Source organism: Lepidochelys olivacea (assembly GCF_965140295.1).
Source record: "Lepidochelys olivacea isolate rLepOli2 genome assembly, chromosome: 17".
Lineage (NCBI taxonomy): Eukaryota > Metazoa > Chordata > Testudines > Cheloniidae > Lepidochelys > Lepidochelys olivacea.
The window spans coordinates 18,072,427-18,100,136 of NC_140427.1; the positions used below are offsets into that span (position 1 = coordinate 18,072,427).

A 27,710-nucleotide genomic window follows, 5' to 3' on the forward strand; every position below is an offset into this window, starting at 1 on the left:
AACCGATTAGCAATTCCTAGTTTCAGAGGTTCAGGAGATTGCTTTGCTTAGTCTTATTAGTGCTTTATTGGAGGAGGTGTATTTATAGGTTGGAGAGCAAGTTATTTCTATTTATAATATCAAATACTGCACAGTACCATTTAAATCTATATAGCCTGATTCTGATCTCAGTTGTGCTTGTGTTAAGTCAGGAGTAACTCCACTGAAATCAATAGCTACCCTGGTATAAAACTGGTGTGAGATAGAATTGGGCTCCTTGCATTTAGTTCCGACAGTTCTAGATCATGGATTTATAAAGCAGGAACAAACAGCCAAGTTCAGAGGCAAAAGTTGACTGTGTTCTTTAGAAACAAAAGTATATTTTAAACAAATACTTAAATGGTGTTTTGCCCTCCAGTTCTCGCCCTGCAGCTTTTATCAGTGTCTCTCTAGAAAATCTTCCCTTGAAATGAAAAGGGAAAATTTATATAAAGGAACAAACCAGTCCTGTGAATGTCCTGGAAATATGAAGACGGGAGACTAGTCTGCAAGTGAGTATCCAACTGTGCAAAAATGTTTAGGCTCAGGTTTTTCTTTTTTTAAATGGAGAGCTATCGGGTTTGCAAAAATGACATACTTGGTTGTAATTGTGCACGATTTCCATACTGCATGGATATCCAATGCCAAATTCCAGTCAGTCAACTTCAGGAAAGTTGAATTCCATGGATATTTTTGTGCTTTCTCCCCTTCCCCCTGCCCCCAAAGTGAATGCCGGAAACCACTGTCCCCTCATTGATTACAGCTCTCCCACATTACTGCAAAGTACTGGAATGCTTATAACAATAAAGTCTTCAGGAAGAGGACTCTCGAAGTGAAAGCCACTGTCCGCTTTTGAGAACTTAAAGCCATGGAATAGCCCCCATCACTTTGATGATGGACCTTAGATGATGGACCTGGCTCCGGCAGACAATTGATAGGCTTTGATTCAGTCATAACATGTCACTGGCAAGATAAGGGGAATCAGAAATCCTACAGATAAATAACAAGACCCTTCTGCCAGACAAAACCATCCCCCCTCATGTCCTATATCTAATACTCCCCCCCCGACCCCCCCCCCAAATGTTAAGGTTGCAAAATCAAGCACTGAAAATTTAGGAAATGCCAGATTAAGGTTGCCTGTGCAACCTTAATTCTGCCTTTTGTGTATGCATTATGATACAGTCTTTTTAATTACATGATCACATACTATTTTTTTTTCTGCACGCAGAACCCCTGCCTCATTCACTGCACAGAAGGGACAGCGCTTTGACAACCTCACTTCTGGCATTTCTTAACTTTTGAGTGCTTGACTTTTGCAACCTTAAGGTTCTTTAACATAGTTGTGTGTGTAATTTTCTAGGGCTTTTAAAAAAGCAAACTGAAAATAGAAATGCCAACAAGTGGCATCATATTGACATCCACGTGGCTTATTAGCAGGGTCTAACCCTTCAGATGCACCACACAGACCTCTGGCACTTGAGCTAACACTGCACATGATAGCAGTAGTAGGTTGGCATCCTCTATGTGGACCAGCACTGAAAGGGGATGAGACACTTTGCCAGTGGGTTTCACAGATACTTGCTGACATCAGAGGAATGGTGAGACTTGGGAATCTTGGGTTCCATTCCAGGCTCTGGATGGGAGTGTGCTTCAGTGGGCAAAGTTCCAATCCTGTCTCTTTCTCACCCCTTGCTCTTTATCCCAGTCCCATTCATTTCACTTAGCTCTAGTCTCTGCTCCTTTCATCTAGTCTCTGCTCCCAGGCTTCTCATCCCAGTCCCAGTGTCCTTGCCTAGCCAATCCCAGTTTCTCCCATCTCCACAACCCAGCTCCTCATCAGATCTGTCTGCCCTCCATCTCATTTCCCCAGCTCCACTAGGTTCTAGTCCCAGGCTTTCCTCTGGTTTATCCTCAAATCTGTCTCCCCCACCTTTGTTTTCCATCCTGGCTCCCAGTCTCCTCCCCTAGGTCTGGCTCTTGTCTCTTGGGCAGTCTGTTCAAGCAGTGTTGTCCTCCATGATGCTTTGACCCAATAGACTGGGCATTGAGAGCACAGGAGAGGCAAGCTCCCTGCTCTAAGTTCTGGTGCCCAGACCTGGATGCAGTATGGCCTGGTGCAGCTGGGAGATTGAAATTGCAGGGAAAGTCTTGCTCATCCCCCTGTAGCCCTGAGCTCAAACATGCTATGTGCAGGTGGAATCTTCAGAAAACCGCTGCAAAGCTAAGCATGTCTGTGCTGAGCATGTGCAAACTTCTTGGGGAAAAGCTGCTTTGACCAAATTTGGACAGACTTTCAGAGGGAAGGCTCAAGCTATAGCTCTGAAACTAAAGCCACCCACCTGCCGAAGTTCAGGTCCCAACCTCAATGTATGGGGTGCTAGAGCTTCTCAACGAAAAAGTTGCCAGAATCTGTTAACATGGGCAATACAGTGTGTTTGTCCTTGGTCTTGTTTCTGTAACCGTTCCCTGAACTGTTTTGGCTGAAATTGTCCAAAAAGAGTTCAGCCTGAGGGAGAGAGACATCCAGCATGGGAAAATTTCAGCCCAAATGGTTAGCTTGGCAATGGTACAAGCAGGGAGGTGTAAGGCAACCATAATAATAAATGTGACCAGCTCTGCCTATAGATTGAGGCTTCCTGTGTCTATGTCTGAGCTACTTATGTGCTACTCTTGCTTATTATAACATCCAGAGCCTATTGAACCAAGGATAAGCTGTCTTCTGCCTTTACAATAGAGCAGTTCCATTTTATCTATAGAATGGACTCCTACTTACACTCCCTCTGCCTCTCTGATTTGTTTTCAGAGGGTTCGTTCTGTGTTCCTTCGTGTCTGGCACATGGGGCTTGTGCTATGGAGATCATTCTATATGCAGGTCACATGGAGCAGGAGCAGCTGCAGAATAAAGCTATTATGGACACTGTTACCAGATCCTGGCCCACTTTTCGTTTAACTAGTTAAGCTGCAGAAGGAATTTAGAACCTGATCGATCAAAACCTGTATCAAATACTCAATTCATACCATTTTTAAACAAAATCATAAATTTCTCTCTTCTGTATAGAAACACAGCAGTAACTTCTGTCCTCCAAGTGATACCTTCTGGTGGGATGAAGGAAGTCTGTACAGCTGTAGCTCACAAAAGCTTATGCTCAAATAAATTGGTTAGTCTCTCAGGTGCCACAAGTCCTCCTGTTCTTTTTGTGACTACAGACTAACACGGCTGCTACTCTGAAACCTGTACAGCTGTAGATGCCAAAGTCCAAACTTTGGTGGTGGTGGTTAATACCAAAATTTATGATTAAGGGAGATTACATCCATTATTCTTAATATGGTTCTTATTCCCCTGGGGCTCAGTTCTAGCCTCACTGCGAAAGATTGTGCTGTTTCTAGGCTCTTGATTACTATAATAGAGTTTTTTTTCCCTCAACTGGGTAATTTCAATTATTTCAGGGGAGTAAGGTGCAACTTTGTGTCGTTTCTTAGGAATGTTAATGAGGCCAACCCTGGGAGTAATGGCATAGGAAAGTCAGCTGCCACATTACAAACCCAGCAAATCACGGTTCAGTACACTTGGCCTCAGTAGCAGCTGAAGAGTACAGTCAGTGTGGAGACGGAGTTAATTTTCATGGCTAAAGTAGAGGATTCGTCCTGGAGTAATGGAAATTCTGATAACACACCAGGCATGGTGTCAGGCCGGGGTGGGGTGGGGTGGGGCGCGGAAGAGAGAGAGAATATGTATATCTCCTCACTCCTTTACTCGCTAGGTGGCTCCATTCCTTTACCTGGATAAATAATGCTGCACCTCTTCCAAAGGTTTCCTACAGCTCTCGAAGTGCCTGGGCAGCGATTGGCTGCTCTGAAGATCTTCTGCCACTTTTCCTTCCTCCAGGGCTAATATCCATGATGGTTAACAGCCGTTTTCTAGGCCTAACCTCTTTTCTTCTGGGCATAAATAATAGCTATTCTCTCCCTTGATCAGTTTTGACCTCCCTTGCCCACCGCAAATGCTAATGCCTAAAGATTAGTTTTTCCACCTTTACCTTCTGTAAAACAGTTTCATGGTTCTGGTACCCCCAAGGATGGAACTGGTTATTTTGCCTTTCTGGATTTCCAGTGCACCCATCACAGTAGTTTCTAGGCATAGAGTTATGTGAGCTTGGTATGTCATTACGAACAGGACAGCATGTTGCAAGCCTTTACGAAGGTTAGGAAGTATAAACTAGCGGGTCGGCCGCTGGGACTGGGGCGATCTGGGTTCAGTGCCTTGGCTCAGCCATGTACTTCCTGAGTGACCTTGGGCAAATCCCCTAATTTACTCAGTGCCTCATCTGTAAAAATGGTGATCCTGTCTCCTTCCTCGCAGGAGTGAAGATACAATCCATTCATGAGGTGAGGTGCTGGGATGTTGATAAGAATGTGTTTAGTGTTTCATAAAGTGTGTGTGGGAAGCTGCATGTCTAGTTCTCACTCGACTATACCCAATGTTCTAAAGCGAGAGCAAGCATTTGCATTGTAACCCTCTGTGACTATGTAACTCATGAAACAGGGAAAAAGCCTTGTGGAATGCAAATGATGGCCTCTAACAGGATTTAACATCTTTATTAAATGCAAACGAGCCATTGTGCAAGATCAAGGATCAAAGCCTTTAAATGGTTTTCTCCCCTGACTCCATGAAGGAGGGACCTGCGTGGAAACTTGCTATCAGCTTGCTTTCTGAGGGAAGAAGATATAAAAATGCCTCACAAGGAAAAACGATCATCTCTTTGCTGTTTGAACTCTGAGCCAGAGCTCTAAACTAAAGCGAGACATCCTCTAGGGATATCCCCTGGGTTTGCCCTCAAAGACATTTTGAATTGACAGGTCTTTACAACTCTGTTGCTCTTAGGATTTAGATTGAAGCTCATTTATGTTATATCCTTGCTTGCTTTAACCTGTAAATAACTGACTGCTTTTTCTTAGTTAATAAGCCTTTTAATTAGTTTATTGCAGAATTGGCTACAGGTATTGTCTTTGTGACATCTAAGATAAAAATTGATCTGGGGTAAGTGACTGACTGGTCTCTTGGGACTGGGAACAACCTGAATATTTTATCAGGTTTCGGAGTAGCAGCCATGTTAGTCTGTATCCGCAAAAAGAAAAGGAGTACTTGTGGCACCTTAGAAACTAACCAATTTATTTGAGCATAAGCTTTTGTGAGTTACAGCTCACTTCATCGGATCACATGCATCCGATGAAGTGAACTATAGCTCATGAAAGCTTATGCTCAAATCTGAATATTTTGTGTGTATGAGTGCCCATTTATTGCTAAGTCCAGCTTGCCTGGGTATCAGGATAGACTGGAGCCTGAGGGGACTGACTCCATGGCAAGATTGTTACAGTGCTTCAGAAGTTCACATTTGTTACTGGGTTGGTGAAGTCTAATTATAGAACACACCACAAATTTGGGGTGTCTGCCCTGTTTTTTGATGGTCTGCCTTGAGGCAGGCATTCATAGTCGCAAGCCACCCCAGATAGCATGACAGTGGTGATAAGGGCCAGGTACGTATCTACATGCTAGAGATGGACCTAAACAACCCCCCAGATCTGAGCATCCCTGAGCTTTGGACAAATTGGCACCCAGTTCTGAACTTTCCTTGAAATTGCTGAACTGTAACCCTGGATCTAGACACCTCTCAACTTTTGAGGGGGAGAGTTCTGCTCTGTCTTGGAAAATGTTTTAAAGAGGGAATCAAGCTCATCTCTATCCAGCTTGGAACCGTTCTTGCCAGCAGAGCACGTTGGACTCTGTTCAGTCAGGTGACAGCATTAAAGACTGCAGTTCAGTCATAGACACCTCAGGTAACTAGTTAATGATGGAGGGTCAGATGAACGGGTATGTCTGTGAATAAGAGGGGAATAGCGTGTGGCTATGTAGGATCAGGCTATGTGTGAAAAGAAATCCTAGGTGCCTGGCAGCCTTCACATCTGAGATTTCTTGGCATGCACAGGAGCAGTTTCTGCTGCTAGTCTCGGGGATATATAAATAACTGACTCCTTCCAACTGTAGGCTTCGCAGTGCAATGTATGGATTGCTCTTCTGGCAAGGCAAGTAGGACGCTGTGCTATTTACAAAGAGAATAGGGCATGGTTTACTTTCATTGAGTCAATCAGCATCTTTTTCCCACTAAAAGTCAGCGACCTTTGATTTTTATTGAAATTCCTTTCCAGTATTGCAGGGAAATTAATAGCGTCAGTGAAAAATGTTATGAGGAAACTCAGGAAAATCTCTCTACTTCTCAAAACACTCCTACTGTTTTCTGCACCCTAAATGTTGATCTATGCTAAGTATAACATACAATCTGTTATCCTTATGAAAACAAAGATAATTCAGTGCAGTTGTTTACACAGCTAAAAGCTATAGGGCAAACTACAAGCAACAGAAATGCCAACTTTGTAGCAATCAACTTTTGTCCAAACTCATGAGACAGGTGTTGGTAAAAACCATCCTTCTAGAACAGATACAATTCCAAGATCGTCTGCTGCTTTTCTCTGTCTCAGCCCAGTTCAGTCTAGCTGATCACTAGTGCCCGGCTTCTTGTACTGTATGTGCTGCTTGTGGGTGGGTGGCACAGAAGTCCTGTCCTCATCTCCTTTCAGTTGGCTCTGCACCAAGATAAACGGCCTAGCTTCAAGAACTGTTTGAAAGTGTGGTGCATTGAACTAGTGTGAACTTGTTACTCTGTTTAAGGGTATTATCCAGTTGTCACTGGGGCTTGTCTACATTATCCAGTTTGCTGAGTACATGAGACAAGGTCCTGAGAACTGCGTACTGTAGACTTTTTTTTTTAAAGGGACATGGTACTATTTCAGTTTTCAATTATGAAATTGAACCATGGTCCCCCAGCGAAAAGGGGGACAAAGTAAGAATGTAACTGCTTTCATTTCCAAGCTGTAGCCTTTTGACTAAAACCGGAGGCTGGATTAAGCTCAGAGGCTGTTGAGCTCATACAGTTTCATAGACTAAACCAATCTAGATTTGCTGCTGTGAACAGGACTTCTTGTTTGCTTTAGCCATACAGCCTTTAGTTGTGCTTTTAAAATGGAAAAAGTTAAGTCTTTGCAAATATTTATTCTAGGGCAGTGGGTTTAGAAAACTGTATATTTGCAAACCTCTGTGCTCTTTTTTGTATTGTTCATTTGTCTCTCTCCTATCTGTCTTCACTTCCTTGCCCCCAGTGAAATAGCTTTTTGGTTACTCCAAGCCAACACAATTAAACTAGCCGTTAATTTGCTGTTGAGAGCTGGGTATATGGCCTCTTTTGGAGGTTAGAATGTTTTAGACAGCTGCACTTGTGTTACCTCTGATTTCCCCTCCCTCTCTTGTCCCTTCTGTTCTCTCTTATTGCAGGATTGCCAGCTGTGCAGAAATTTTAGGAAGAAATATGACCCTAGAGACTCTTGCCTGAGGTTTTTCATCCAAATGGGGGTTCTAAAGAGATGGCTTTCCCAACTTGCTCTATGCCAAGGTCAAAAGCTTGCCCCCTTCCTGGTGTCTGGCTTTATTAATACAGAAATTGACAATAATGAAATGCAGCTCAAGTCTTCTGTCCAGGGTTGGCTGCTCTTTGAGTTCCTCCCTCAGGACTGCTCAGCCCACACCCTAGATAGTCAGTCAGCCTCTCTGTCATCTCCCTTATGTCCAGGTGGGGTAATGAGTCATCTGACTCAGAGAGACAGCAGAATCCATTTAACCCTTTCTGAGCATCTGCTAACAGGGTGGGTTAGAACACTTCAATTTCCCTGGACATTCAGTAACAAATTTAAAAGTAGCCATCCTTCAACAAAAACCCCTTCAAAAAGAACCTGTAGAGCTACAATTCATTTGCAAACTTGACAGCATTAATTTGGACTTGAATAGGGACTAGGAGTGGCTGGCTCACTACAAAAGCAATTTTCCCTCTCTTGGTATTGACACCCCCTCATCAATTATTGTAGTGGACCACATCCACCCTGACTGAATTGGCCTTGTCTACACTGGTTCTCCACTTCTCTTCATGTGCCAATATATTTATACCTGCATCTGTAATTTTCACTTCATGCATCTGAAGAAGTAGGTTTTTTTGCCACAAAAGTTTATGCTGAAATAAATCTGTTAGTCTTTAAGGTGCTCCTGGTTGTTTTTGTAAATCTCCAAGGATGTCTAATGGTGTCTACATGTTGTTTCTCAATCCTAGCTGACAACATTACTCTATAGCCCCAAGCTTGAGTTTTCTAAATCAGTGGCTCACGAACTACGGTCTGCAGTTCCCCAGTGGTCCACAGAAGCCTTCCTGGTGGTCTGCAGAATAGAACATTTTTCAAGAATTAAATTGCGGTGGGTGGAGAGTGTGTTTCTCATGAAGTGGCCTGCAGAATGGAAAAGCTGGAGAGCCACTTCTCTAAACTATTCAGTGGAGTGTAAATTCTGTAAGGCATTTGCTAAACATATCAATGACGGACACATTTAAGATCTAGCAGCTCCAACCTTAAAGGAGCTGTAATTTGGGTCATTACATTTACTTGGCTTGAGTCTCCTCCTTGCATAAGCAATAATACGTTCTGTGTCATCCTGGACCTGTGCCTGTAATACTCCTAAACCTTTCTTTCTAGCATCTGTCCATAATGCAAAGGGTCATTTATAGTCTGTGTAAGCAAAGATGGGGTCTTTCATCAGTTTTAGTCTGAGGCACTGCAGTGCCTGCTCGCACTCTGGGGACTGTTCCTACTGAGATTTTTATGGCTTTGAAAGGAGAAATCTCTCTGTGTCTGTGTCCCCTTTAGGTCTTAAAGTCATTGCACTCTTATAGCACATGGCCCCTAAATTCTAGCTGTTATAATTCTGGTAGGCCCGACAGTGATCTAGATAGGTTCTTGTTTTATTGCGACCCTCTTCTAGCCCACGGTAGAATACCCAGGGATAAATATTTTCTTTCTCTTTAACTGATACATGTGAGCCCACATAGATCAACTTGCTTAATGGGAAAATAATTCTTAATAGAAAAGCTTTTCCAGGCCACAATCCATTGTGTAGTAAGTCATGGCAATTGGAATAGGATCACTTGCATTAAAAGCACAGACCTTTACCACTGGAGCTCAAGGACTCAGCCGATCAGCTGTAAGCAGTGTCAGGCTACTCTCTCTTTATGTGGTGTGGTCACTAAAGGGGACAAACACCCTTGCCCACATTTTCATGGGCACCAGTGACAATCCAAAGCCAAATTCCCATTGACCTGGGTAGATGCCAAGCCAGAAAATCTCCCCCGAAAGTGCGTGCACACACAATTTTCTCTCGTGTGTGTGTGGGAAACACTCTCATTGCAGCTGGTTTTGACTAATGCGCTGAATACAGATTAGGGCTCCGCACTGTATTCTTAAAGACACAGTGCATAGAAAACAGCTTTACTTCACAATATGCATCTAGTAGCTTTTGATGGTGGCAATCCACCCATTGCCACCTCACTGTGCTAAGTATTTTGGTTCCTAAAGTAAGGAGATGGTATTCATTAGAGGCACCCAAGATGCAGTGTTTGGCTACTCTACAGCCAGATCCAAAGGCAGAAAGCAATATTGGTTGGTCTTTAATCTCTTTTTAAATGACAGATGCAAATGGCGGCTGTTGCTTTTCGCACCAAGGAGCCCTTCTACCTCATTCTCTAGAATGTTGTGCATCCGTTTCCAGGGCCTGCATTTTTGTCCACCCATGTTGTGCCCTCTAGAATATCAAGATCCCATGATGTCATCTGATGGATTGGATTTCAGTCTCTGTGAAAACAACAGGAGTACTTGTGGCACCTTAGAGACTAACAAATTTATTAGAGCATAAGTTTTTGTGGGCTACAGCTCACTTCATCGGATGCATAGAATGGAACATATAGTAAGAAGATATATACACACACATACAGAGAAGGTGGAAGTTGCCATACAAACTGTAAGAGGCTAATTAATTAAGATGAGCTATTATCAGCAGGAGAAAAACACTTTGGTAGTGATAATCAAGATGGCCCATTTAGACCGTTGACAAGAAGGTGTGAGGATACTTAACATGGGGAAATAGATTCAATATGTGTAATGACCCAGCCACTCCCAGTCTCTCTATTCAAGCCTAAGTTAATGGTATCTAGTTTGCATATTAATTCAAGCTCAGCAGTTTTTGAAGCTTTTCTGTTGCAAGATTGCGGCCCTTAAATCTGTTACTGAGTGGCCAGAGAGGTTGAAGTGTTATGATTCCTGATGTCAGATTTGTGTCCATTTAGTCTCTGTGAAGTCCATGAGCTTGTCTGGTGTGCTACAGAGAAACACTTTGTCTAGGCAAGTGAAAAAGAGACACAAAGGGAGTTGGATTTGTTTCTCCCAGAGTGAAACTGGAGTAAGTCCACTGAGGTCAGAGTTATAGTAGCCTAAAAGCAGTGGGGAGAATCAAACTCACTGTATTTTCCATTAAACACCTCTGCAGCATAACAGAAGCATTTTTCCCTTCCAGTCTGTTATCCCATGCCCGCTGAAATCAATAGAAGAAAGTTCAGAGGGAGCAGGCTGGGAGGCACATGTCTGCAGTTTATAACTATATAGGGATATTGCCTATAATGGGGAGTAGTCAATTCAATGAGCCTTTATTGGAAGGGCAAACTAGAAAAGTGTAAAAAGAAAAGGAGGACTTGTGGCACCTTAGAGACTAACCAATTTATTAGAGCATAAGCTTTTGTGAGCTACAGCTCACTTCCTCAGATAGAAAAGTGTGTTCTCAAAGTGTAAAGAGAAGCCCTGAGCTATGGGAGGTATGTGATCTGCCCAGGATAAGGCTACATAGTGTGTGTTGGTTTGTTCCCTTGTGTCCGTTTGTCAGCAGTGTCCATTCTTGATCTGTTGCACGTTGCTGCGTACTGCAATGTCTCCTTTCTCCCAGGGCTAGGAGTGCCCTAGAACAGAGCCCACTCCTACAGTCCTTAAGCAAATCCTCCCATTAAGGCTGAGAGCTGAAATGGCACTAACCACAGTATAATGTGTATTTTCTAGTCCAATCTGAAACCAACTCCTGTCTCCAGTCCTCTCCCCTCCCCATCTTTGTTACATTCTCCCTCTCTTTCTCCCTAATCTTAACTCATGGAAGCTGTTTACAGCCCATTAAAGGATCAAATATCTTCAGAGGATGATTTGAGCTTTCATTAACATTTTTCCATCTTGCAGCTCAATTCCCTATATAGGAAACCCTGACTTAAAGCATGATTCAGAGGGTAGCAATGACACTTGGATATTACGGAGTTTGGATCCAGAGCCCAGATACTAGTATTATGTATTTGTAGAAAGCAGGATGTCTATTATCCCCAGACGTTCACTGGAATTCATTTGGAACATCATCTTTACAAGCTACATGCTTTGTATCTTTAAACATTACAACCCAATGTGGTCAAAGCTGAGTTGCTCCTATAAATGAGATATGGCATATGAATAAATGACACAGCACTGATAATCTTGCTTGTTTTATGACCATGAAAATCTTCATCCTGTGATGTGGGATTGTATTGAATGTGGCAATGCAAACCAATATTAGCTCTTCATTTAAATCTTTAACATAGTTTCCTACTTAGCTTCTCCTGATTCCTTTTTCCAAGGTTGCCTGGCAAGAATCCCCCAAAGTGACAGCTGGAGCGGTGAAACCACGCTCTAGGCCTTTCCCACAGTGGAGTCCTGCAGTGTCAACTGTTTCCCAATGTCTAGAGAGAGGACCTGGTGGCATGAGGTCACATTAATACCCATCTGAGTCAAACCATAAAAATAGGCCTGAAAAATACTGCAGAATACTAATAAACCTCTGAGAGAAATGGCTCTCCAATTCCCCTGCATCATTTACAAGCCTGGAAAATACTTGGGCTGTGACCATAACATGTTGTTGTAATGGGTTAGACCCCTTAAGCTGCCACCTGATGTATTGGAATATCACTAAGCCCGCCTGTTCTGCCAGCCAGGGCACCCTTTTTACCTGTCTTGCTGAGCCAGGCTATTAAGGCTCCTCCAGCACACACAGGCAAGGCCACTCCCAACTACAGAAGGACGCAGATACTGAGATCAGCTCTGGGAAGCCTCTGCTTAAGAGACTTTCCCCAGAACTCAGCTGTCCACCTCCCTTAGAGTGCAGACCCAAAGGTATGTTACGAAATCTGCCTCCTCCCTCCACACTGAGGGAAGGTATGCACGGCCTCTTACAACCCCCCAATTATGCAAACAGAACAAAGCAGATTACTAAGCAAATAAAACAAAACACACATATTAAGCTTCAGAGTGGTAGCTGTGTTAGTCTATGTCAGCAAAAAGAACGAGGAGGACTTGTGGCACCTTCGAGACTAACAAATTTATTTGAGCATAAGCTTTCATGGGCTAAAACTCACTTCATCAGATGCGTACAGTGGAAAATACAGTAGGAAGATATATATACACACACACAGACAACATGAAAAAATGGGGTTGCCATACACACTATAATGAGAGTGATCAGTTAAGGTAGGCTATTATCACCAGGAGAAAAAAAACCCTTTTATAGTGATGATCAGGATGGCCCATTTCCGACCGTTGACAAGAAGGTGAGAGTAACAGGGACGGGGGTGGGGTGGGGTGGGAATATTACTTTGTGTAATGACGCATCCATTTCAGGCTTTATTCAAGCCTAATTTAATGGTGTCCAGTTTGCAAATTAAGCTTGTTTTACCAAAGAAATTGGTTACAAATAGTAATTTCTCATGCTAAATATTGTCACAGGTAGATTACAGAAAATCTTGAAAGGCAGCTGCATTGGCCTGTAGCTGGAAATTTCAGGTATTTCCACTCTCAGACTGGACGCCTTCCCAGCCTGGGTTCAACCCTTCTCACCTCAGTTCAGTTCTTGCTTCCAGATGTTTTTCAGTGTCTCTTTGGGTGGGGAGGCAGAGGAGAACCACGATTATGTCACTCCCCTGCCTTCTTGTGTACGTGGGGAACCCTTTGTCTCCCAGTGGAAGAACACTGGCATTCCAGGGGGTGAGTCCAGTACCACGTGACTCAGACCCATGTCTCTGCAGGGCTATGGGAGCCATTGCTCGTAGGCTGTCTGGAGCATCCACAGGAAGACTCTTTCACAGTCCATTGTTTTTGCTAATGGGCCATTAGCCATGTCTGGCTTTTCCATTGTTGTACCTGAAGGGCTGGTTGGGGATGACACCCAAAGTAACACATTTGAAATACAAATACGTAGTCAATATTCCTAACTTAAGATACAGAAATGATACAGGCATACATACTGGATAATCGCATTCAGTAAATCCTAATCTTTCCAATGATCTCTCACATGAGCCGTCTTGCATAAAGTATATCTGTTATGTCATATTCATATCCTAAGCATATTTTTCATAAAGAATATGGAGTGAAATGTCACAGTGGGCTCCCTTGAGGTGTGTGGGGAGGGTGACCAGATAGCAAGTGTGAAAAATCGGGACAGGGATAAGGGTGGGGGGAATAGGTGCCTATATAAGACACAGCCCCGAATATCAGGACTGTCCCTATAAAATCGGGATATCTGGTCACCCTAAGACAGGGTGGCATGCTAGTCCAGAGTCAATGGGAGCAATGTTGGCAAGAAAAGCTATGTGGGTTTTGGATCGCTGCTGTTAATGAGCTCCCATGGCTGCAGGTGAAGCAATGATAGCTATTCGAAAGCCACTCCCTTCCTTCCCTGTTCCCGCAGCAGCTGCCAGCCCTGTTTGTAGCTGTGGGGTCAGTTTACTGATCCTCTGCTCTGATGCCGCAGCACTTGACGTAGCTGTTTGGATGCATTCATCCCAACTCTGTGGAGCTACAGGTGTGAGTCTCCCCCTCTCTTTGAAGATCATGGAGCCTCCTGGGAAGATGGGAGGAGGATCAAGAAAAGGAAATAAATTAGAAAGCAGAGAAGGGGAAAAGAACAGAGGCTGAAAAGGACAAAGGCAAGGCAGGCGAGAGAAAGTGGACACAGGATGGGAACAGGGAAGACTAGGTTGCGGAAGGGGTGCACCTACTTGTACACGGGTAGGGCAATTCAAGCAAACAGGGTTGGGCGCCCTTGTCGTACCTACAGAATAAAGGATTGGCCACGCTGGGGTGTCGTCACTCTGGTGTAGCTGTACAGGTGCGGATCCTGCAGTAGGGTTTGAAACCTGGATAAGCCATACTGGAAGAAGTCTCGCTTGACATCAGTGGAGCACACCTACTTTAAGTGTTTGCATCAGTACAACTATGTTGGTGTAGTGAGCACACTGCAACCCCCGCAGGGTAAAACATCTGAAGGCACCATCATTCTCGTTCCTCAAAAGCTGATGGCCATGAACCAGAGGTTTTTGAAGGGCACCTGCTACCTTAAATACTGAGGCCCAGGATTCTTTTGTGGGCATTGTGCCAGCAAAGCTCCCTCCTGTATTTCGAGCATGAAAGTTACCTTTGGGCTCAATTCAGAGGCCTCTCGCTGCTCTCCCTGATTTTTGCACCCCAGTCAGGTAGGAATGCCAGGGCTTGTGTGCTACCTCTGTTCCGATACAAGAGCGAAAATGTGGGCACAAGTTTGGCGAATGTAGATTGTGCTCGCAAAAGAGAGGCGGCCTGGCTGGATCTAAATGCCCCTTAAAGGAGGAGGAGGGAAAAAAAATCTCACTGAGTGGGGAACATGTGAATAACAGTTATATTCACTAAGATTAAAAGCAATTATCCAGAGGACAGGAAGGATGCTGCTTTTGTCAAACCACTAGACTGGGACTTGGGAGCCCTGGTTTCAATTCCTGGCTATGCCACAGGCTTCCTGTATGACTTAATCTCTCTGCCTCAGATTCCCATCTTTAAAGTAGTATGCTACCTTTTTGTCTTGCCTCTTTAGGTTGTAAACTCTTTAGGGTCTGCAACAGTGTCTGTACGGCACCTTGCAGAAAGTTATGAATAATAAACCCACAATTATCTGAAAATTGTAAACACCCAAAGTGCAAGGAATTGTTCAGAGTGGAAGGGAGTTGGGGAATAATGCCAGAAGTAATGGAATGAAATTAAGGCAAGTAAAATTTACGCTGAATCTTTGGGAAACTATTGGAAAGACCTCCCTGAGTCCCATCACTTACAGTGCCTGAAAGGAGACCAGATAGTGCACTGTAAGAAATTCTGGCCTCTGGAAAATGGACAAGATGTCATATTAGGTTTCTTCTGTCTCTCATTTCTTTGATTAGCGGACACAGAAGATCTCCTCGAGGCAACACTTTGAGGATTACAAATATTTGGGTAAACCTAGCTGGCAGCAGACTGACGTATGTTGCCCAGCTCGCTGCACTACTGGGATTTAAAGTGTTCTTTTTCTTTGCAGGCACTGGTGTCACTACACAGTTACGCGGACGGTTTCCTGCCAAGTGCAGAATGGCTCGGAGACGGTGATCCAGAGAGTTTATCAGAGTTGCCGGTGGCCAGGACCTTGTGCCAACTTAGTGAGGTAAAAGCCCTTAATGTCTCGTGTTGTATATTCAATCTGTAGGCCGGGCCCTGCGCTGCTGATTCAGTTAATGGGTATCTGGGCAAAGCAAATAGGATTGGGCCATATGGGACCAGATTCTGATCTTAGTTAACCCAGTATGAATTGGAAGTAACTCACTGAAGTCAAAGGAGTTACTCCTGATTTATACCGGTATAACTGAAATCAGTACCCTACCCGATGTCTGTAGCTTTGCTGCGTGGCATTTAGCTGTGCAAGCTTCCTCATACAGTTTTATTGAGGCACGTGGTGTTACTGACCTGAAATGCCACTACTCTGGCTCTCCGAGAACGCCAAGCGCTCTGACCTGCAGCGGGGCTTTGATGTGCACCAGAGCCCATGAGGGACTAAGATAAGGCCACCAAACTCCTTGTCACATGAGACCTGTGCCAGGATTGGATTTCATCCTGGTAGGTTCCCAGAGATTGTGGGCTAATGCAGGGGTAATAAAAATACTTGATGCTTGGAGCTGGATCTTGCAAGGTGCTCAGAGCTTTTAATTGCCATTGACTTCAGACCTTACAAACTTGAGCTTTCATAAGGTACTCTTCATCCACCAGTCTCCGTGCCCTTTACAGAGATGTGGTGTCCAATATTCCCACTTCACAAATCAGAAACCTCAGCACAGAGGTCGTGACTTGCCTAGGGCTTCGTGACTTCCAGGTCTTCATTCTACCTGCTAGACTCTTCTAGCAATCTTAAGGCTGCAGACAGCCAGGCAGCACAATAATTAGCCACCAAAGTGAATGGAATTATTTATCCCCACTTTATCACTAGTAGCTACAGAACAGGGTTTGAGATAATCTCATGCTTAGTAAAGAAATGTCTTGATGGTAATCTAGGCAGAACATAGTTCCACCCTCTTCGAAAAGCATCTATCAAATACTGAGCTTCTCTTATGATGATAGGGAATTTTAATTTTTCACATTGCTGTTAATACTCTTGGTTCTCCATTTTCATTTGGCCACTGGTTAGTCTTACTCATTTTTCATTTGTGCTTTGGTGTGTGGTTGGTCTTATTTCAATGACCACTTTACATGGGACATTTTATATTTTACATTCTTGTGACCAGACTTCTGCTGAGCTCTTTAAATTTCCCAGAACTGACTTTTTTTTTTTTTTTTTGGCTCTCCATTCCTGTAAAGAGTGCATGTTAACCTTCAAAATACAGTTTTAAAAACAACTTGCCAAATTCTTGCCCATTCTCCTTTTTAAAAATGTGATTGAAGCTACACTGCTAACAAATCCATCCTGTTATTGGATCAACATCCTATCTACATACTTGTAAAGTTACTCATTAAATAGGCATATTCACTGAAAAGAAAAAGGGTATAAAATTGAAGTTTATCTTTGAAAACTCTAGCAAATATAAACCCTGAGATTTAGAATCTTTTTTTTGGTGTTTAATTTTGTGACATTCTAACTTGGCTGGATGGTTTTCTGTCTTAAGTAATTTTTCAAATAGCCTGAAGACTATTAGCCTGAATTGTTCTGGCTGCTTATTTTAGGACCGGGCAGAGTAGCACTGGAATGATTGGCAAGAGAAAAGCTTAAATTAAAAATGCATACATTTAAAACTGAGAGACAAGGTGGGTGAGTTCATACCTTTTACTGGACAAACTTCTGTTGGTGTGAGAGACAAGCTTTTGAGCTCTTCATGTCACTAAACACTGAAGAGACTTGAAGAGCTCTGTGTAAGCTCAAAAGCTTGTCTGTCTCACCAACAGAAATTGGTCCAATATTACCTCACCCACTTTGTGTGTGTCATATCCTGGGACCCACATCACTAAAACACTAAATTTACAAAAGGCAGAAGCCTTGGCACTGAAATAGTTTGAGGTTACTGACACTTAAGATCTCAGTTGGGAGCTGCCTCTCTGGGAAGTAACTGCCCAATAGAATTGCCAGGCATCTGGTTTTCGACTGGAACACCCAGTTGAAAGGGATCCTGGCAGCTCTGGTTAGCACCGCTCCTGGGAACTGTGGCCAATGGGAGTTGCAGGGGTGGCGCCTGTGGGCACGGACAGTGTGCACTGTGCAGAGCTACCTGGTCACCCCTGCGCCTAGGAGCCGGACATGGGAGCTGCGTGGAGCCAGGTTAGGCAGGGAGCCTGCCTTATCCCTGCTGCACTGTGGACTGGGAGGCGCCCGAGGTAAGCGCCACCTGGCTGGAGCCCCTAGCCCCACCCCTCTGCCCCAGGTTGGAACCCCCTCCTGGAGCCCCCCCCCTCCCTGCACCCCAACCCTCTGCCCTGAGCCCACTCCCACACTCTGAACCCCTCTGCTTCAGCCTGGAGCCCCCTCCTGCACCCTAACCCCTCATTTGTGGCCCCACCCTGGAACCCACCCCCCCAGCTGGAGCCCTCCCCCCCCCATTCTGCATCCCAACCCCCTGCCCTAGACCAGTGAAAGTGAGTGAGGGTGGGGGGGGGAAGAGAGAGAAGGGTGGGGTGGGGCCTCGGAGAGGAGGTGGGGGCAAGGGCGGGGCCTCAAGGAAGGGGCAGGGCACAGAGGTTCAGTTTTCTGTGATTTAGAAAGTTGGTAACCCTACTGTCCAATTGCTGGCCTGTGCTCCTAGGGCATGGACTAGAACACAAGAAAACTCTGTCCAGACTGGCATTGAGCCATGCTACCTATTGTTAATTAAGGCAATTTCACGAAATTGTTACCGGGCAGAAATTTCTTAAGGTAGAAATGGACCAGAAGAAATATTCAGACATGAACATTGAAATGCTACCCCCCATCTCCACTGTAATTCGGGGAGAATGTTAGATTCCAAGCTGAGCGGCTGTCATGCTTCCTAGGTCACCGCAGTGCCCTCTGCACAAGGTCATACATCAGAACCACCCAGTTTCAGTCATATGGGAGGCACAAAAGACACCTAAATGAACCTTAGGCTGTCCCTGGCTCTCTGTTTTGTGGGGACCTCCAGAAGGGGGCTGACAGAAGTGATATGAGCTCACCCAGTTACTGACCATGTTAAAACAGGACTAGCACATGCCTGCTCCAGGTGGCACACGGTATCCTCCGCTGAAGTCATTGCAGAGAAGGAACAGTTCTGAGAACAAGTGCCATGTTGTCAAAGCCCCTGAGATTCAGAGATGGTAGCTGATTGAGAGGTATCTGTGCTAGGGGCCTCTCTCCCTTTTTTTTTTTTTTAATTGGTTGTATTATTTTGATTTTTTTTTTTTTTTTGTGGTGCAGGGTGGGATGATCTCTTATTTACATTTTGATGTTTCACAAGGAGGTAGAAGTAGCCCCTGGAATCAGTAGATGCTGATCATTGCCATGTGACAAGTGCAACCTGTTGTAACCCAGGCCCAAGAAATGAAGATCTCCTGGCATCACCTTTGTTACGCTGCCTATCCCTTCAGTTGGGTGGAATTCATGATGTCTATAATAGCACCATCTTGTGACTCCCAATAGCATTACAAGCGTTGCTCCAGTTTTAATTCCCAAGGCTGTTCTTTGTGCATCTCTGAAGTGCTGGCTGAATTTGTGACCTTTTTAGTTGCACAGCCCCATCAGGCAAACAGACTGGCCTTTGGCCAGCACGTCTCTCGGATTGGGAGTGCTCAAGTCATACGATTGGTGCATCCATCTCTGGCTATCTTGTATAAACTCAGATTTCCTCTCGAACCAGGCCCTGGTAAACTTTTGTGCATTAGTATTGAACCTACGGAGTTGGAGGGCACTCATTCGTCTCCTGGTAGCTCTTGTATTGTGGAACACTGTTTAACATGGGCAGACCAGGCCCCTGCACGCTCAAGCTGCCCCCAAACCCTTTCTTTGTGGTTTGACAACTCGGCTTGATTTCACAGAGACGGATCTGAATCCCAGAAAGAGCTGCGCGTTTGAGTGTGAGCTTTGCTCGATGCTAAAGTGTCCAGTCATCTGTTGGGAGTACAGTGCAGGCCAGTGGTTTCCAGTTATTTTTGAGATCCCATTTGTCCTGGCTGGTGGGCTTTCCAGTAGCGGAGTGAGTGAGTGTGTGTCTGTCTGTCTCCATAAAATATCTGAAACAGTTTGATGCCCAAGGACTTAATCAGTAATGATGGCCTTTGCTTCACTGCAGGTGTCTTTTGAACAGCTCGTGTTGAGTTCCTCAACCCTGTTTGCTTTCTGTTGTTCCTGTATCCCTTTCTCTCTTTCGCAGCACTGTAATCTGCAGGGTACATTCATCACCCTTCGTGATGCTCCTACTGGAGACATCAAACAAAAATGTCTTCTGCTGTGCCTGGCAGGTGTCCGGGTGGGGAGGGGTGAGTAATCCTTCTGATTTAACCACTACTGTAGTGCTAAGAAGTTCCTCCCATCCATGGTACTGTGTGAAGGATCCTTGTTTGTACTGGCAGTTCAGTTTGGTCTCACGCTCGTTGTGCTGCCCATGGAATGCTTCGAGAGACCTTTTCTCAGAAGGAACGTTTATAAATGAATTAATAATGAACTAAAGGGGGGGTAATGTAATTAATGCAAATCATCAGGACTTTATGGAAAATAGGTCCTGTCAAACTTGATTTTTTTTATGAGATTACAAGTTTCATCGATAAAGGTAATCGTATTGACATAAATATGTAGACTTCGCCAAGGTGTTTGATTTGGTACTGTGCAACATTTTAATTAAAAAAAACTAGAATGATACAAAATGAACACGGCGCACATGAAGTGGATTAAAAACTGGCTAACTGATAGGTCTCAAAATGTAACTGTAAAATGGGGAATCCTCATCAAGCAGGTCTGTTCCCAGTGGGGTCTTGTAGGGATTGGTTCTTGGCCCTATGCTATTTAATATAGTTATCAATGACCTGGACAAAAACATAGTCATCACTGATAACGTTTGCATATGACACCCAAATTGTGGGAGTGGTAAATAATGAAAAAAGGCCATGGATTCAGAGCAATCTGGGTTGCTTGGTAAACAGGGTACAAGCAAACGATATGTGTGTTATGGCTAAATGTGAACATATAAATCTAGGTACAAGGAACGTAGGTCATACTTATGCGATGAGAGACTCTGACCTGGGAAGGGGTGACTCGGAAAAAGATTTGGGGGTTGTAGTGGCTAATAAGCTTAAAATGAGCTTCCAGTGTGATGCTGTGGCCAAGACCGCTAATGTGATCCTGGGATGCATAAACAGGGATTTCAAGTAGGAATTAGGAGGGTTATTTTACCTCTGTATTTGGCACTGGTGCAACCGCTGCTGGAATCCTGTCCAGTTCTGGTGCCCACAATTCAAAAAGGATGTTGTTAAATTGGAGAGGGGGGGTCAGAGAAGAGCCATGAGAATGATTAAAGGATTAGAAAACATGCCTTATATCAATAGACTCAAAAGCTTAATTTATTTAGCTTAAAGAGAAGGTTAAGGGGTGACTTAATTACAGCTTATATGTACCTATATAGGAAATACATATTTAATAGTGGGCTTTTCAGTGTAGCAGAGAAAGGTATAACGCAATGCAATGGCTAGAAGTTGAAGTTAGACAAATTCAGACTAGAAATAAGGCATACATTTTTAACAGTGAGAATAATTAACCATTGGGACAGCTTACCAAGGGTCATGGTGGATTCCTCCTCACTGACCATTTTAAATCAGGATTGGATGTTTTTCCAAACTCTGCTCTTGGAGTTATTGTGGGGAAGGTCAATGGCCAGTGTTATAAAGGACATCAGACTAGATGATCAGAATGGCCCCTTTTGGCCTGAAAAACTGTGACTCTGACAATACTGGACTCTCGCTCACATCCCTGCTGACTGAAATCTCCTCCTTGGTTTTTGGCTTCTTCCCAGTGATCCCTGACTTCAGCCTTGTGTAATGCACCTTAATGGCACAGACACCTCTGTCCATGCCCTGTCTGAGACCGTGAGGATGGAATGAGGCTCCAGAAACTCTGTATCCTTTAGTACCACTCTCCGGAGGTTGAGGGATTCTTGTCTCTCTTGGGATGCTCTGTACAAAATTATCCAATACAGCAGGAGTCGTCTTAAATAGAGAAAACGGTAAAGAAACTGTATATCACACCCCTGTGAATACTAGGCAAAGCCCAATGAGGTAGGCTCCCCTTATTTCTAGATTGTCTTTGTTTTTCCTCTGTAACTGAACTAAGTCCCCTCTCTGTTTCCTGGTCAGTCTGACTGCCTCTCCCTGCTGTGTAGAGAAGTCTCTCTATTCCTCCTCTGACCTGCTTTCCAATCCTAGCTGTCAGAGCTCGTTACCCTATCAGTGAAAAGTTACATAATTTCCATGGGAGTGTTTGATCAAGAATACCATCTGGGGCAAACCGCATAGTCTTTGTGCCTCATACAAAGACTATTGTCTCCCTTTACTCCTGTGAGGCTTCCCCACATTCCTGTCTCAGGTATCTAGCATTTCAGAAGCCATTTTTGCCTCCACCTCCCTAGACACGTGTTGCCAGTCAAGGCGATTTGACTCCTGATTTGCATGTACATTGTTTTTGGCAATAGGAGTTGTATCCAGTTTTTGTCTCAGTGGCCACAGAGGTAGCATGGATTTATCCATTTTCCCTTGTCATGAATTATACATTACTTGGACTGCTGTTACATCAGTGGTGGGGACACATCTCTAGTTATAAGGAGGAAGCATGGGTAGATTTGATTGGAGTGATGATAGGGGAATAGAGAAAACCATTAGGCAGATAGCAGCGCAGCTCTGGCTTGGTTCTATTTCTCACAGCTGTGTCTTGATACAACTGTTTCATCTTCTTGTTTGCAAGTAATGAGCCAAATCTGGTCAAGCTTTCATTCCCTCCGTGTCCACAATGGGGAGGCTCACTAGCAAAAGCCACTCCTGCCAAAGAAGAAGGCATCTTTCAATTCTTCAGTGACAGCTGAGGGGGGCATTTCGTTAATGATCCTGCTTCCAAACAGATGTCAGTCTGGCCAGACGCTGTTTAATCAGTTTCCTGTCACCAGTTCAGATGCTACATTTCTCTTCCTTATTGCACAAATTTTGGGTCAGCGCCCAGCATTTGACAGGGAAGTATCTGTATGATCCCTAGTATAGCAGCTCGGGGGTGTGTTGCTCCTTGCTATTTACTCACTCGCTCGCTCCTGGGAAGCTGGCAGCTGTTTCTTTTGCATGAGCGTTGTCATCTTGGCTCAGATGGGATGAGCTATGCTGTTCCCACCCTAGACTCTCTATTTAGCTTGGAGGCCTGCGTTGCTTTGGTGCGGTCTTTGCTGTTGGCTTTTGTCTCGGCAGAGCTCTCTGCTATGACCTTTCTCCGTCTGAGCCATGCCATTCGCATCTTCTGCGTGTCACTGCGGGTGCCTAGCTGTTGTGACACTGAAGGGCAGATGGGCCTGGCGAGCGCACCTGATGTGCGTATCCATTAATATCTCATGCATCTCTCTCTTGAGAAGTGAATAAAGTTGCTTGTTTGGGTTGTGTCTGTCAGCGATTCCCTGGGGTCCAGCCATCCCATCTATGGGAGCACAACTCCCATAGAAGCCGGTGGCACTTCACGTTTGGCCTTCCCCCTACATGACGCATGTGTTAGCTCTCCAAAGGCCGCACTAGGTTGATCGCTTTAGAGCAGTCAGTGCCCTAACTAGGACACGCTCTCCGCAAAGGCTGATAGAGAAGGATGGTCTTGTGGTTAAGGCCCTGGATAGAGACTTGGCAGATCCTGGCTCTGGCACAGACATCCTGTGTGACTTTGGGCAAATCGCTTTAACCTCAGTTACTCCATGGTAAAATGGGGTAATACTTCCTGGGTCTTGTTTATCTTGTAAGTAAGAGACCCTCCCAAACAACTGTGTGCAGGTACAGAGCCTAGTGCAGCGGGGTCCTGATCTCGGTTGGGACCTCCATGGAGCTATCTATACTGCACTGTAAGCCCTGGTGCTAACTCAGGTTTTAACCTAAGCCCCTTCCATCCACACAGAAAATAGTCTGACTTGGGCCAAGAACCCGCTGGATTTGGGCCTGCTATGGGGGAGAGTCGGAACCAGAGTCCCACTGTGATGTGGGTCAGAACCCAAGCATTTTGCAGTATGGATACAGCTCAGCTCTGGGTCTCCTCAAACTCAGGTCTGGAGAGTCCGCCCATGCTATCCCACAATCCCTTGGGGCTGTTTTCCCAACCTTTCGCTTCCAGAACTTGCCACTCACTTCCCAGGAACTGGAAGAAACCAGTGGTGCTAGAACGATTTTTATAGAGGGGAGGAGTGCTGAAGGTGGAAATCATGTACTTGGGTGGTTGGTACTACTCCAAGCTGGGGGGTGCAGCAGCCCCCCTCCTTCCAGCACCTATGGAAGCAATCTCCTGGTTCAAATGCAGCTGCTCGTCGCTTAGCCCTTCATTTCCAAGAGGATTACTCAACTGGAAAGAGTACTGCCACGGCTAAAGCCAAGCGCTTGCAAGGCGGTGAGCGGTACAGAGCAAGTCAAATGACCTCAGAGGCTTGAGCGAATACTGGTGAGGCTGGCGTTTGCTATTGCTCGTTCAGCAAGGGATACACTCGCTGTTGGAGATCTAGAATGTCCGATGTATCGTTGTCAAGTGCACAGCCGATACTGGGGGTATCGTGCATCCGGGAAGCCAAGAGGTTTTAGACAGTGGCCCGGACAGCCTGCCTTTCCTACAGCTACTTCACTGTCCCAGCAAATGTTTCCAACATGTACAGTTTAGTCCTGCTATCCCCCCCTGCCATGATTGAGCAGCATTGTCTCTCTGGGGTCCTGCTTCTGGGAAATGCAGGTGCAGCAGCATTGCATGGCAGCAGACAGTATAGCTCAGGCTGAGAAGATGGGCACTTTCATTCTGGCACTTAAACACCCCCTGCAGCATCAAAGTACCTGATTTTTAGAATTCAGCAAGGACAGTGGGGTGCAAGCCGGTGTGAAACGTGCTGTTAACCCATTGACAAGAGCTTTACTTCTGCTTCAGTCCCTGCACCCCACCCAGCCCTGGGGGCAGGGAAGCACCGCTTCCAACACAGTGTTTGGTGATGCCATACTGGGACATTATTTCAGACTGATATCTATTGATGCACTTCAGGGGTTTTGTGGGATGTCCAGAACAAATCATGTCAGACCAACCGAATATCCTTTTTTGACAGGGTAACAAGCCTTGTGAATGGGGGGGGAGTGATAGATGTGATGTACCTCGACTTTAATAAGGCTTTTGATACAATCTCATGTGGCCTTCCCATAAACAAACTAGAAAAATACAGCCTAGATGAACCTACTATAAGGTGGGTAGACCACTGGTTGGAAAATCCCACTCAGAGTAGTTATCAATGGTTCACAATCAAGCTGGAAGGGCATATTGAGCAGGGTCCTGCAGGGAGCTTGTCCTGGGTCCGATTCTATTCAATACCTTCATAAATGATTTGGATAATGGCAGACAGAGTACGCTTATAAAGTTTGCAGATGATTCCAAGCTGGGAGGGCTTGCTAATACTTGGCAGGGCAGGATTAGAATTCAAAATGTTCTTGACCAACTGGAGATATGGCCTGAAATAAATAGGATGAAATTCAATAAGGACAAATGCAAAATACTGTACTTAGGAAGGAATAATCAATGGCACAAATGCAAACTGGGAAATGACTGCCTATGAAGGAGTACTGCAGAAAAGGATGTGGGGGTTATAGTGGATCACAAACTTAATATGAGTCAACAGTGTAACACTGTTGCAAAAAAACCTAACATCATTCGGGGATGTATTAGCACGAGTACTGTAAGCAAGACACAAGAAGTAATTTTTCCACTCTACTCGGCACTGGTAAGGCCTCAACTGAAGTACTGTGTCCAGTTCTGGGTGCCACACTTCCAGAAAGATGTGGACAAATTGGAAAAAGTCCAGAGGAGAGCGAAGTTCCAGAAAAAATGACCTATGAATAAAGATTGAAAAAATTGGGTTTGCTTAGTCTGGAGAAGAGAAGACTGAGGGGAAGACCGATGACAGCCTCAAGTGTGTAAAAGGTTGTTACAAAGAGGAGGGTGATAAGTTTCTCCTTAACCACTGTGGACAGGACAAGAAGTAATAGGCTTAAATAGCAGATAGGGAGGGAGATTTTGGTTCAACATTACGAAAAACTTCCTAACTGTCAAGGTAGTTAAGCAATGGAACAATTACCTTTTGGAGGTTGTGGAATCTTCATCGTTGGTTTTTTTTTTTCTTTTTTTTTAAAGAACAGGTTAGATAAATGCTTGTCAGGGCGGGTCTAAGTAATACTTAGTCCTGCCTCAGTGCAGGGGATTGGACGAGCTGACGTATCCAGGTTACTTCCAGTCCTACCATTCTATAATTCTATGTCTTCCATTCCGATACAGACCAGGTCTGACTCTGCTTGTCCCATTGTACATGACATGACCACAAACTTAAGTGGTATCTTCAATATCTTACTTTAAATGTAACTTCCAGAGCTTGCTGATCAGTGCAGATCCTTCTTGCTGTTCAGTAGTCTTGAATGAATACATTTTTTTTTAAATGTAGCAACTCCTCGCCCTTGCTCCCCCCCGCCCGCCCGGAAAATGGGGGACATCATTTTGGTGAATAACAAGACGATCTATTTTAGATATGTGGGGGTGTGGAGCACGTGCCTCAGTTTCTCTATCTGTACAATGGAGATAATGACACTGACCTCCCTTTTGTAAAGTGCTTTCAGCTCTATTGATGAAGCGCGTTAGAACAGCTAGGTATCTATCATTTATTGTCTGTATCAAGAATCTGTTGCTATGTGATCGATAGAGTTGTGTGTGGAGTGTACATCACCAAAGAATTTGGCCCATGCTTTAGTGCTTATGCTCCGTCAACAATATTTCTCTAGCTGGCATTGCCTCTTCTGAAACTGGGAATCCCTCCGTCTCCTTTCTTTGCCCATTCAACTGGATAACTCCTATGGACTGATTCAGTGCTTAGAATTGCTATTTGAAGTCCCTTTAGACAGGAAACGCTGATTATGTGTTAGTCCCATTATTTCTCTGGAGGCGGTTAGGTCACATACTAGGAAATAGACCCCCCTCCCCCTTCCCCGCCACATACACGTTACAGCAGGATGAGCGTTCCCCGGAGAGCATGATCAAGGCTTTGAGTGTCTAAGTGATTAGAGCCCAGACGTGAAGGCGTATCCCTGGGTTTGTGAAGGGGGCAAGCTGTCTTGCGTTCAGAGGGGAATTGGTCTCTGTGTGTATTACCACATGCAGTGCTGGCCAGCTGTTTTCAGAGTGAAAGGGCCAGCTGTTACACCTGTGCAAAGCACATAACTATTTAGACCAGTAATTAGGTAAATTATCTTGGGGTCTGCACACTGACTGAGCTGGGGTCTGACTGGGCTAGATCTTTTGGCCAACAGCAACTGGGAAGAGCAAAGCTGATATACTGTTGCCGCTGGTTTAATTCTAGTCTGAATCTTGCTACAGAGCAGAGAGGAGCTGTGGGAAAGACCAGATTTTGGGAGCTAGCTGGCTGACTTCTCTCTGGGTCTCTGAATGCTTGGGACCCTTTTTTCCTGGGGCTATAGACATTAAAGCCCTCCAGATGGGTCCCCTATGGAGACTCGGCAACATAGAGATCCCCACTCCGTGGTCTCAGGCCTTCGCTGTGTGGTGCAAGTCAGACAACCTCAGCAGGTTAAATCCAGCCCTTGGTAGATTCCTTTGGGGAAGGCCGAGCACATGCCCGTCTTTCAGGAGAGCCTCTCGCAGCTCCAGCTTTGTTTTGTCCAACGCTGGAAGAAGCAGACTTAAAGCTTTTCATGACTGGGAATTGTTTGGCCTTTGTGCCGGGTCAGCTGGAGTAAACAGGGGGATAGTGAAGCTTGAATGCTGAGTGGCGGGGTGGTTTGTTTTACAGAAGAGATGATGAAAACAAAAATGTCCAGCTAGCCCCTGACATGTTCATTAGTGAAAACCACCATCGTAGACTCTCCTTGACTGGTGTCTACAGTGTGGCACTGGGGAGGGGGCAGCTTGCTGATGATCCTTCAGACATGCTTTGTACAGGGCAAGTGGCAATCCTGGCTGTCTGGGTAGGGGGGGTTCTAACTAAGGAAGCCAATCATCTCCCAAGTATATCGGTCCATCCCATTTAGTTGCATCAGTTGTATCTCAGAAATATGAATGATTGGCAGTCATCTGATTTGAGTGTTTTTGTTTCCTACAGCTTTGCTATGCTCCCAGGAGAAGCTGGGCACTAGGAAAACAC

The 27,710-nt window shown here is 44.8% G+C and overlaps 1 protein-coding gene across 3 annotated transcripts in view; it reads left to right on the forward strand.

Annotated features, from left to right (window-relative positions):
• The window catches only part of COL26A1 (collagen type XXVI alpha 1 chain), a 221,085-nt gene that overhangs the window by 18,882 nt on the left and 174,493 nt on the right, over positions 1 to 27,710 (forward strand). For all 3 annotated transcript variants that reach the window (XM_084650887.1, XM_084650889.1, XM_084650888.1), the window contains exon 2: positions 15,377 to 15,499. In XM_084650887.1, the coding sequence (XP_084507013.1) occupies positions 15,377 to 15,499 (123 nt within the window). The remainder of the gene's footprint in view (positions 1 to 15,376; positions 15,500 to 27,710) is intronic.